This window comes from Buceros rhinoceros, unplaced genomic scaffold (assembly GCF_000710305.1).
Source record: "Buceros rhinoceros silvestris isolate BGI_N320 unplaced genomic scaffold, ASM71030v1 scaffold13828, whole genome shotgun sequence".
NCBI classification, from domain to species: domain Eukaryota; kingdom Metazoa; phylum Chordata; class Aves; order Bucerotiformes; family Bucerotidae; genus Buceros; species Buceros rhinoceros.
This window is the reverse complement of record NW_010425198.1, coordinates 41,942-54,174: the sequence shown is the minus strand read 5'-3', so window position 1 is coordinate 54,174 and position 12,233 is coordinate 41,942. Positions and strand designations below refer to the sequence as shown.

General features: G+C 44.4%; 1 protein-coding gene across 1 annotated transcript in view; it reads left to right on the top strand.

Moving 5' to 3' along the window:
- The window catches only part of RRAS2 (related RAS viral (r-ras) oncogene homolog 2), a gene marked incomplete at its 5' end in the record, with an annotated part of 8,087 nt that extends 2,480 nt beyond the window's left edge, over window positions 1-5,607 (top strand). The window contains 2 exons of the mRNA XM_010141054.1: window positions 3,664-3,782; window positions 4,166-5,607. Of these exons, the coding sequence (XP_010139356.1) occupies window positions 3,664-3,782; window positions 4,166-4,253 (207 nt within the window). The remainder of the gene's footprint in view (window positions 1-3,663; window positions 3,783-4,165) is intronic.
- Window positions 5,608-12,233: the final 6,626 nt, after the last annotated feature.

The following is a 12,233-nucleotide window of genomic DNA, read 5'->3' as shown; positions in this document are numbered from 1 at the left end:
CCTTCGCTGGCCCTAGCTCTCTCTTGAAGCACTTAGTGCATTGAATCATCTCTCCAGATGGGGAGGAAAAACAGATGAGCTGGAATGGCTTTCTGGGACCTGTGTGAGTTAAATCAGCTTGCAGAAAGATTTGAGTGCCAGCACGAAGCTCAGAGCAGAGCAGGGAGGAGTTGGGGTGGGGGGAAGAAAGTGAGACCTCGCCTTTTGGCAGCAGCAACAGTTAGATGTTATCAATCAGCTGCGTGTTAAATGCAGCCAGAGTCTCAACTTCATCAGCGGGTTGTTTCTGCTTCATCACGGGGACTCTCAATGCAGGCATCGAGTCAGTGACTTGGACCAGCTTGTTGATCTGGCTGAAAACTAGTCCTGCCACTGTGTCTCCCCAGATATGGAAAAAGACTTCAGCCGGACAAGGTCATCCTGTTCTGGCTACAGACTTGCTGCACAGTCAGCTCTGATGGGAGGTCTGGGGGCAAAGGCGAGAGTACTCCCTCACGGTGGGTAGAAGTGCTGGGGTGAGTGGCAAGCATGGGGTGTTCCCAGGCTGCGGGCAGAAACGTGAGAATTGCTAGTCCTTTGCATTTTTGCATTTTCAGTCTGCTGGTGCATCAGGCTTCCCTTTGGCTACACTGAAAGCCTGGCCAGCGGGCTGGAGTGTCACGCTGCAGTCCTCACACTTACCTGCAGGTTCTGCAGGGAGTCATATTTCTCTCTTAACTTGCTTAATCACTAATGTACATTTTTCAGCTTCAGAATTTAAGCGGCATCTTTAGAAATTCAGGAAGCTGGGTATGAGTTTTTAGAGCAAAAATACTTGTGCTAGGCATCTGCCTCCTTTTTCTGAAAGACAGGAGGCAAACAAGGAAAACAATAGAGAATGCATGCTACCTCTGAGAGCATAAAGCTAAGTAAAGTAATTTAGAGTGTATTTTGATGAGCAAATGATAGAATAACACACAAATCTTCCTGGAGCCCAAAAGAGTTAAATGTTTATGAAAGTTTTGGATGTCTCAAGGATCTGACCACGCCTTTGTGCAAGTACCTATTTTAGTTGAACACGGTGCAGAGTACTGCCATCGTCATACCATAAAGTTGGAAGCAAATAATGTGTAAGTCGTGTGGTGGCAACTGTTTCTCATGAAATACGTGAACTGGGTTGTATGGCAGAAGGGCACAGACAACAGTATGATCTCCATGACGTTTTTGGGCATACCAAAGGTGCAGTCTAAAACAGTGGTGGCTGTAATGTACTATAGGTCAACTCACAGGTGTTTTTGGAAGAAGACAGCTGAAGGAGGAAGTTTGAAATAGCAGTTTGCTATGGTAATAACTGTATAGCTAAAAGGAGTTGAGCAGGCTTCTTGTAATTCTGTCTCCTTTGTGGTGTGGTAGGCAGAGTCCTCAATATCCACAGGTTAGGCTGACAGAAAAAAAAGAGTTGTTAAAGGACAAGCAAGCATTAATCTTTAGAATGTCCCTGTATGATAAGGAAAGAAATTACCAGTGTTTCCAGATTCCCCAATCAGTCACAGACTGTGACTGTGAAACCAAAATTGAAGCACCATTTCTTTGTTCTTTCCTTGAAGTAAATGCTGCCTAGCAGTCTTTCTCTTAAACAGGTTAATCCCGTACAGCTCAAACAAGGCTGGATGCCTCTGCAGTAAGACAATTCAGTACAGCACCAGACGTTTTAGTAATAACCACAACTGACGGAGGAGTAGACTTGTCAGTGCAGGATATGTATGACTTCTTGTAGATAACTGCTAGCTTAAACTGGGTTGAGTCTGATTGTTCCCCAGATGGCAGGGCTTCAAGGAAAATCCAAGTTGCAACAAGAAAGTGCTTGGGTTTCATTACATGCTGCTTTTTCCTTTTGCATCATGACTGAACGGATACAGTGAGCTAGTGCTAAGATCACCCGTGCTGCTAGATACCTTTAAAGCAAGATTTTAAAGAGAGGTCCGTGTGACTCCAGTTTATTCACAGGCAGGTGATGAAGAAGGCTGATGATCCCAGGCAGGCAGCCTCACGCTTGTCCTTGATCAGCATCGGTGTAGCTGCTAGCAAACCAGCAGCTGGCGCGTTGGGTTTGCAGGCTCACTGCCTCAAGCAGCTTGGCCTGAGGGGGCCTGTTCCAGGGGGGGACAGGGACAGGGACCAGACCTGGTGGCCTGCCCAAATTCATTGACATTTTGGTTTGGCTTTCTCTTAACTATGGTGAACTTGTATCAAAGTGTGACAATACCTTCTTGACGTGGTGGGTTTTTATGGCCATGTACAGTGATGTTCTCACAGATGGATTGTATCTTCAGGTCTTCCCATGGCTTGCCTGATTTTGAGCTCTGTAGATAACTAGCATCTGATGCAGCACGTCAGTCTGTTTGAGTATCGTCAGTGCTTCATACCCACAGTTTATGTGTACCAAAGTGACGTTCTGTATGGGAATGGGGACAAAACAGAATTAGCGGATAGTGAACTCCATTATGGTAGCCCACTGTAAGCGTGAACAGGCAGCACTTGAGGTTGAGCTGGTGAGCAGAAAGTCAGGATGACAGATGCACTCTTCAGGAGTGATGGTGCTTTTGGCAGGAACTGGCAGTGTTCCTGTGTGGGGTGCACCACTGTAGGGTGACCACAAAGAGGTAGAAATGGATTCCTCTTGAACTCGAGAAAACGCTTAGCTGGTTCCTGCTGGTGTGAGTACAACGTGGCCCTTGGTCTTGTGTAAGTGTCACACGTGAAGGCTCTCAGACCATGTGTGTAGCTGTTAGGAAAATATTTTTCAAGCTGAAAAGTTCTTCTGTGTCTTGCACTGTGGTGAACACTGACGATGCTTTTCTATTTCCTTTTCTGTGTACCTTCTTAAGCGAAGTGAGTACCTGAGTGTCTTTCCAAAGCTAAACTATAAAAAACCCCACTCTTTTTTGTTCTCATCGTATCAGGCCTCTACGTGCTGGTTTAGCATTTTGCTGTGAAAGCAGTGTAATCTTTGACATTTCTTCTGCTGGCCATTGTCTCGGAAGATCTATCATACTTCCTTTTATCCCTGAAAGCTTCCCTTTCCTCCCCGCCCTGTGGGTGACCTTCCCTTGAAGCCTCGCATGCCTGGCACTGCTCAGGGTGGCTTTCTGTTGTCTGACTTCACCTCTACTTCATCTGAAAATACACAGTGATCTCCTTGGGTTTTGTCCGGTGACTCCTTCCTACAGTGATCCACTGGCTTCCTGCCCTCTGCTTCATCGCTTTGATTTGTATACCAAGCCTTCATGACGCTCACTGTTTCCTCTTCATCTCCCAAGGAGTCAAGAGGTAGACAGGGTTTCTTTAGTATCTCTCCATAGCCTGAAGACTTTGTGGATTTTTAGATCTTTTGTAATTTAAGCTACATTTAAAACTGGCTGTATTGAAATTTTGATGTGTCATAAGTACATTTTTAAAAAATTAATAAAGATTCAGAAGCTGAACAACAGTTGTAAAAGTAGTAATCTGCGGTTGTTATCTCTAGGTTTAGCTGGGACAGGGAGAAGGTGAATTTAGCAATAGTGGTCACAGGTCTGTTAGTAATCCAGCAGATGGTGACTGAAGCACTTGCTTTGAAAAAGAGTCTACTCGTAGGAACGTGTCTGCAGGAGCCTGGGATTTAATGACTGACATCTGTTACAGGTGACACAAGAGGAAGGTCAGCAGCTAGCACGGCAGCTGAAAGTAACGTACATGGAAGCCTCAGCAAAAATCAGATTGAATGTAGACCAAGCTTTTCATGAACTTGTCAGAGTTATAAGGTATGATAACTTGAGATGAGACAATTAATGTCCCTACGTTAATAGATCCCTGCAGCCAGTGTATTGAGATGGGGGAAATGGCTGAAAAATTCTGCCTGCTGTTACCTGTAGCCTTTGCCCAATGCTCTCCATTATAAACTTTTCCTGCGTATTAGCAAAAATGTTTACGTGTATGCCGTATGTATTTGAAAGAGAATTCCTTCACCATAATCTTTCAGATTTTATTGATCAGATAAACTAAATCTGAAATTGGTCTTCCGTAAAAAATTGTTTCTTAAAAAAGTCCATCCTCTGTAAAAGTGTGAAACCAGTAACTTTAAATACAGTATTTTTATTGAACTGATAATGTTTCTATGAATTTAATTTGAATTATCCATTTCCAGGAAATTTCAAGAACAAGAGTGCCCTCCTTCACCAGAGCCAACACGGAAAGAAAAAGACAAGAAAGGCTGCCATTGTGTTATTTTCTGAGCATCCCAAGAACCAAGCTATCAACTGCCAGATTTTTTTTTCTTTCCATCATTTCACATCACTTCTGGTATTGGTCTAGCCTTACATGTGCATGTCCTAAAAGTGGTCACCAGAATAGCCTTAGTCCAAGAAGCTGGCAGAATAGTTCTTGAAGAAGACTCAGTCACCCTGGGGCAGACTTCAAAACAAAACACTAAGGCTGCTTCTTTAATACCACAGTTCCTTCCTTCTCTCCCTTAAGAGCTTGCACCTTGTGGAGTTTTATTCGCAAAGGAGATGAAACAAAACCGTGTAGGACAAGGTGTTGAAGTCATGCATCAGTTGTCTCTTGTGAATTAATTTATTTTTACTTCTGACATTTCATTAGCTATTACAAAGACCTATACTGAAGTATAGGGAATACTTTTAAAAACAGGGTGGATTGGCTTTTTTTGCCCTCAGTTAAATTAGACTTGAGTGTTCAGCTAGCCTTAAGAAACCTACACTGAATTTCATTATCAGCAAACATTTTCATTTCTCATTTATGCTGCGGCTTTACTTCAGTGGCCAAAACAGTCTACTGTATTTATTTTACGAATCCAGAACAGCTACAGGATGATTACTACTACTATTAGGATACGGCCAAATACCTGAGCTCGTTCTGGATTGAGGCATTTCAGCTTGTTCAGAAATTTCACATCATTTGTTTGGAAACAAATTGTGTCTTCCTTTGTATTTCTGGGTAAGGGATTAAGGAAAACTAAAATTGTAGCTGTTTTTGTTTCATGTGATATAAAAATGAATTTGATCTTTCCATTGTCAGAGATGATTAAATGTTTTTGCTATATACTTTTATACATTATTTTCTTATCAAACTAGTTAACAAGTATTTTTATATGTTTGTAAGCAAATATGCTTTCACAGCATAACTTGTGTATATGTAAAGATGAGTATTTAATTCTCACAGTTCACTTTTAACTGACAAAATGTGGGATTTGCCAAACTGTGGTAAACTTCTCCTTACTCTTCCAGTTATACCCAAGAATGGCCAATTACGTGCCTGCCCAACACACCCATAGAGTAAAATCTAGTGTTGTGTTTAATGAATTTCAGTATCCCTTACTAAAGACTGACCAGTATGTGAATTATTAAACTGTAAGACTTTTAACTGATTGTTTAGTTAAACTGTGGATGGTTGTTTGAGTTCTGTGGATTGTGTTTAAACAATTCAAGAGTATGGTCCCTGATATTGAAATACTGAGTGGTATTGCACAGTTGTCACCTTACTGAATGTGTCCAACAGTTCTTGGAAACTTGACTATTAAGCAAACCCTTGTATAACTTCAGGTGCTAGAATTAAAGATGATCTAACCATTATCAGGGGGTAAGCACATTGCCTCTTTCTGACTCTTCCAAAACCTGAATTTTTGTGGGTGGGGGGAAGAAGGGGGCGATGAGACCTGGTTAGGAGATAGATATGCGCATCTGCATGCCCTTTCTTCAAGTTTGGAAATAAAGACATTTCAATTTAAATAATGATAGATGATAAAAGCTGATGTTTGTTTTGACTTGAAGCACGTACTCAGTGGTCCAGTCGACAGCTCGCGTGGTCTCAGGCTAGGCTCACTGTCAGGTGCCCTGTCCTAAACCTGTAAACCTCCGCTGAGGAAGCAGCCCTTAAACAAGTTCCAGTTACCTTCACAACAGCAGAGTATTAAACCTACAAGTACCACTAGTGCCGTGGATAGCAGAGGGGTTTAAGTTGTGTGTAATGTGGATTAGGTTGGGTAATACTGTTTTGAGAGGGGGGTGGCTCTGCCCCACTCCTCTTGAACTAAAGTTACTGGCTGATGAAAGGCTGCTGGCGAGTACGGTGTACGAGATTCAAACAAGAAGCTACAGTGGAAGTACATTCGGGAGGCAGATTACATTTTTCAAGTCAAATGTAAGAAGTTACAGCCTGTAGCAAGCATCACGTTTTCTTAAATGTGTGAGATCTCTGGAGTTATGTCACTAAATACGTGGCATTAGATTGAGTTAAGAATGAATCACAGCGTGTGTGGTGAGACTGAATCTGTGAGGTGCAAGTATCTTTAACCAGTTTTTTCCTTGTTTTTAACCTTTCGCTCATGATAGGTTGTTTTTACAATAGCAGACTGTTGTGTAGGTAGGTTTTTTAACATGTAACTGTAATTCATAGAGAAGGTGGAGATCACCACACCCTTGCTTTTCCTCATCTGGAAAGCAGAATAGCTTTGAGGTGGTTGATGCTAACCAACCTACTCTTATCTGCGTAAGCCACGTTGTAAACATGGTAAACTTTATAAACAAGTTAGCCAGAGGTGGGACCACCAGCGGCTGCTGTGGAAATCTGCTCCAAGTTCATTAACTAAGGCAGTGTATTCCTGTGCGCGTCTTTTTAAGGCTTCTACTGAAGAGAATGTGCAGGGAAAACTTCATGTAACATTATGGTCTCTTTTGAGACCGGTTGGTATATGGCACTGGGAGGAGCTGTTACATGTAGGTGTTCTTTAGACTTGAAATGAGAATTTAGAAAAATAATTTTTTTTTTTTTGGCCAGTAATGGTGATGTAGCTGGTCGTGAGCTTGAAACAGCTTCAGATATTTATTTCAGTGACGTGCTTTTCTCACTGTTGTATCTGAGGGTAATGGTGGAAAATGGCGCTTCTGTCCCTAGTGTGGAGCTTGCGAAGTGCACGAGGACTTCGTCAGTCTTCGTGAAAGCAGTAGCCCCGATCTGTATGTCTCGGATTACTTGTGAATCTACAACGTTCCTACTTTGCTGTAGGATAAATAGCAGGTCAGCTGACGACCTGAGAGCGAGTTTGTTATGACTCTACCTGTTACAACTTTACCTGCTTGGGGGTCTGTCATTTATGTTTGTAGTTACCTCAGTTCCAGGTCACATCCTTTTTTGAATTGCCTTTTTATGTGATGGGGGAAGTTTCATGGGTGGTCCAGAACCGGGGAAGAATTACTTCTGTGTAAGTACACAGTAGTTCCTGCTCTGGTCAGTGTATTTGCTTTCTCTGACCTAGCAACTCCTGTATCAGTACTTACATGTTAACTAACATATAAGAGGAGACTTTTCAGAATTATTACATCACCTTCTCGAAATGTTGGTCTCTTTTTTTTTTTTTTTGTGACCTGGTCTGTTCAGGGGCAGCAGAGCCACTGATACTGATAACCACAAACTGACCTGGACTGTGCAGAGTAGAGATAAATAGAAAGTAGAACTAGTTGTTTGGTCTGTTTCCAGCCTGTGTCACTGGGCATCTGCCTGAACCGTGTGTCTGCAGCCAGGCAGCCTTTCTGCTGCAGGTTAAAACTCACCTCGTGTGGTAAAACAGCAGAGCTGTGTAGGCGTACGAGGTGAATGATCTTTCTATCAAAACTGTTTTCCTTTCATTTCTGTAGCGATGTCAGTTCGCAGTGTGCAGGACGCGGGGGCAGTGACCCCTGCCAGTGCCTACCCTCTTCCTGCAGCAGGCGCCAGGCTCCACCACCACCTCCGTATCGTGGGTCCTGTGGGAGTGCTGGGTGCTGAGACTCAGGCATCAGACAACTGCCCGGAGTGAGCCTGGCTGACCCGCTACAGGAGCATGTAGAGAAGAGCTGTTGTCAAAGGGTTAATAAAGCAAAATATATTCGGAAGGAGTTAACGCCCAGTAACGCCAAGGAAGACTCTGACTTTGTGCATGGCCTTGTGGTTAGTCATCCCTGACAAAGTTCAAGTCTGGATTCAAACAAAAGTACTAGCTAACTCTCTTCTGACGTCAGCTGATGTGATTTCACCCGTGGCGTAGCTGTAGCCAGCGTCGACTGGCCTTGCCACGTAATCTCATTACAAAGCTTTAATAAGCTTATGCCAAACAGAAGATTCCTGAAGTCGAGTCGCCACAAGCCAAGCTCTGCCAAAAGTTATCTGCACTCGCTATTGAGAAGTTTGTTGCCTGCAAAGGCTCAGGAATCTGCTAAACAAGGAAAGCGTTTCTTCACTTGACTTAGGCATAGATTCTGGAAGTTGACTACCCTCATGTACCAAAACCGCGATAAAAGAAACACTCAAACTAGACCTGGAAAAACGCTCCAGATGGAATTGTGGCGTTTTCCCTGTTACTCAGCAGACCTGCGGCAGGGCAGCAGTAGCTGTCAAAACCTGAAGGCTGTTAACTGGGCTCTTGCTCGGAGCATCCCCAGTGCTTACCACTGGGTGATACAGCTTTTCTGCCATGCTCGCCTGGCTCTTTTGGAAAGCAGAGTTAAAACTGGAGGCTCGAAGACAGCTCTGGGTTTTAAGCAGGGATAGGCAGAAGTATATTCAAGGTCTTAATCCCTGTGTTGTGTGGCATATGTTGTAAGGCCAGAAAACAGTGAACGTTCTTGGTATTCAGATATCCTCGTAGAGACCCTGGGGACGTTTGGTTGAATGGAATTGAATTGTGTTCTTAAAGCTTTGAGGCTGTCCAGGCCACTTTCTTGATTTTCTGGGCTTTTGTTCAGGCTATGTGAGGAACAGTAGGAAACGTGGAAAATCACAGAGGATTTATAATGGAATGAGGAAAATAGCCTTGGTGTTTCCCTGTGTTGTAGCCTGCGGGCAGATGGGGTGCAGCAATGAGGATGGGTAGGACTGTTTTAGTAGCCTTTAGCTGGGAAGAGCTTTGAATGAGAAGCAGCAGATGCAGAAAAGGCAGTGGATTAAATGAGAAGGAGGCCGTAACACCCTGAAGCAGCAGTGCCAACGCGTGCTGTACTTGCTTTCTGTAGGTGTGCGCCAAGGCTTTGAGACTGCAGTTATTTTGAAGCGGTCGAGGGATTTTTGTGGATTAAATACAAAGGGCAGATGATGTCCAACACAAAAGCTAAATTGTATTAATGCATGTGACATAATGAGTGATGTTCCTGAGCCAGCCAGCCAGGAGTATGTAGAAGCAGATGCATTGTCTTCCTGCTGGAAAGCAAATGCTAGACTGTTCACCTGCTTTTTAAACTGGATCCTGTGAGCGGTAGTGAGATACGCAGAGTATTTGCTACTCATTAATTTGTAGTGACATGAGCACTCCATAAATTACTACGTTTTTAAAAAATGCTTCTGACGTGAAAGCGTTGCAAAGAGGGAGAAGTTATCACAGGCACCAAAAATGCAAGTAAAGGCAGTGATAAAACCTCCTAGTTCCTTGTCTCTTGGTCCCAGGCATGAATTAATGCATACCAGAGACAGTTTTAATTTCTCTTGAACTGAACTCCTGAAGAGAGAGTATGGTACAAGCACTCCTGAAAGCATCTCACGTTTCCTATAACAAATGTGAAAACTGAACTTACTCTGCTGAGATGAATAGCTTCTCTGCTTCCAAAAGTATTCTGTAAGGGAGGTTAAGACATGTCTGGGGCCATGTACCCAGTCCAGTGTGCAAAGGTAACACCAGTTTGTCCTCCCTGTAGAAAGCTGGTCTGGATGGGTGAGACGAGCACTCTTAAAGGAGGAGGATCTGCGAGGAGTGAACGGAGGATTCTCTTTTGGTTGTGTGTGTTTATAAAGCAGTGTACTTGCACCACTGAGCTGGGGACGAAGGGTGGCATAAAAAGCACGGTGGTAAGAGCCGTGTGGAGTGAAGTGAAGGTAAAGGCGTAAGGAGGGGGACACGCTCAAGAAAACTGACTGGAGGACTGGGAGGTTCAGCCAGAGCTGTAGCAGCTCCCCGGCGCTCACCCGCGGAGCTCTCTGCACTGCTGGCACGGTGGGCAGAGGGGTCCTGCCAGCCCACCGCTCCAGCCGGGCATGGGTCTGCAGTAAATTCTGCTGTCGCTGAGAAACTCTTTTATGGAGAACCACAAGGTGTCACTCTGGGCAGGCAGACGTGGGCTTTTAAGAGCTGCTTTCACCAAGAGAGACCCTTGTACAAAGTTAATGTTCTTGTTTTTACGAGCAGGGTAGGAATGAACGACGAGAACCATAACAAAGCTGGTGATCTATAATTAAACGGGGCCATGTGTCAGTGCTATTTCAGAGTATTTCGTTCTGTGAACTCTCAAATCTGGGCAGTCAGTAGCTAGGGGAAAAACAATGATTTATAAATAGTGATTCTGAAGAAAACTCTGTGAAAAGCAGAAAGGATGCTTGCGCTCTAAAACCTTAAATGTGTGTTAGTTACTATATAGTACAAATGCAGGAGAAAACCAAGTAATCTCAGTGTATCATTAGTAATGTACAATTTGCGGTCAGAAATGTATGTATAAATGCTTCCTGTTCAGCTAAATAATACATCTGAATGAGGACTACTGTTCGCACGTGAAAAGCGTCGTCCCTCTTGTCTGGGCGCTGGTCCTGGCAGTTCCCTGAGGAAAGCGAAAACGCGTGAACGTGCTGCTGACCTTTGAAACTGAAAGTTCTAATGTTTTTCTCCTTCCTACTGCAACTTTCAGGCCACACCTGCTGTGGCTTTTAAGCAGTAAAAGTTCACGTGTGCTCTTATATTTCTCCTGCAAAGTGTAAAATAACCCCTCCTTCATTGCCTCTCGCTGGAATGTCTCTCCGGAACTGCTGGCTGCTCGTCGCACCGTGGAAGCCGTTCTGCCCCCTCTCTTTCCTCACGAAACTGGGCTGTTCTGCGTCTCGAGCTGATTTTTGTTATTCACAGAATAATTAAGTGCCTTAATACAAGTGTGGAGTGCCACCCTGGCAGCGTGAGCCGGTCCCTCTTCGATGCGCAGTCGCCCCTCTCACGGGAGGGGCTGGCGCTCGCTCCTCCGGCGGGCTGCCTTTTTAAGGCTAGAGAAAGTACGACTTGCCTGCTGTGACGTTTTGTTCTTCCCTAATGCCACTGTTAAAATAGCCGCTCATCTAGCTGCGTTTCTGGGAAGTGGGAGGGAGAATACCTCGTGAATTCGGAATGTTTTGGTACTTGTTTTTGTATTGTGGATTCCTACTGTGCAAGTTGCACAACCATGTTGCTTTATGACCTATGCCTTTAATAGTCATCTTAACTTTTTGTTTGTAATTAAAAGGAAGTAAGACCTCTCCTGTTTATCTTTCTCTTGAATAAGCAACTTGATTATTCAACTCCTCATGGCAATACCCAGCTGACTGATTCTTTCAACATCTGCCAGGGTCTGACACCACATTTGGTTGGGTTGATGAGGGGCCTGGCAGGCATCTGGCGCTGCCAAGTCCCAAGGTCTGGGTTGTGTTGTTGCTGACCTCTTTTCGTGCAGTGCTCCCAGGAGCTACTCTGTGGTGCCTTCTTCCCAGCAGTGGTGTTTCTGGTGGCTTTGGAGAGCTCTGGGTGTGCAAATCGAGAATACACACCTGTTTCCCACTTGCAGCACCAGAGCAATCCCTTAGTACTGGCAACTACTATTTGAATTTTTCCTATTACTAGGACTGAATCTGACTTACCTCTCCAGACTGCTTCATAATTAATATGCTGCAGACAGTTCCTCTCTAAAGGAGTCTCAGTTTCCCCATTTTTAAGTCTTAAAAATTATTTTTTCAAAGGGTAAGTTGGCTAATTTGCTCCTCCCCCGCCCTTTTTTTCCCAGGTTTAGATTTAAACCTGAGGAGGAGCCCTGCTTTAATGCTGTTGGTAATGAGGTTTTTTTTTCTCTACCAAGATTACAGTTGCGCAAAATTTCCTGTGTTAGAAGCCAGTCAGTGGCCGTCATCCTAGTGCTGCTTCCTGTGCTGCGTTGCGGACAGGGCTGTCTGGCTGTCCAGCTTTCTGCTCTCTGTAGTAGTTATCTGCAGGACCGTCAGAATTAACGGTTGGCTTCTGGATGCTGAAGGCACCGGGAACAGTGGAGGAAGATCACGGGCAGTGACCTGCATAGTGCGGGACGGAGATTTAAGACACCTGTGAAGGTGTAAGCCCGGTTCTGTACCAGCACTGATGCCGTCACTCCTGTCTCTGAGGTTTGAAGGGTGCTCTGAGCTGTTGGCATCTCACAGGGTGGAGGCAGGCAGAGCTGGGAGCCGGCATC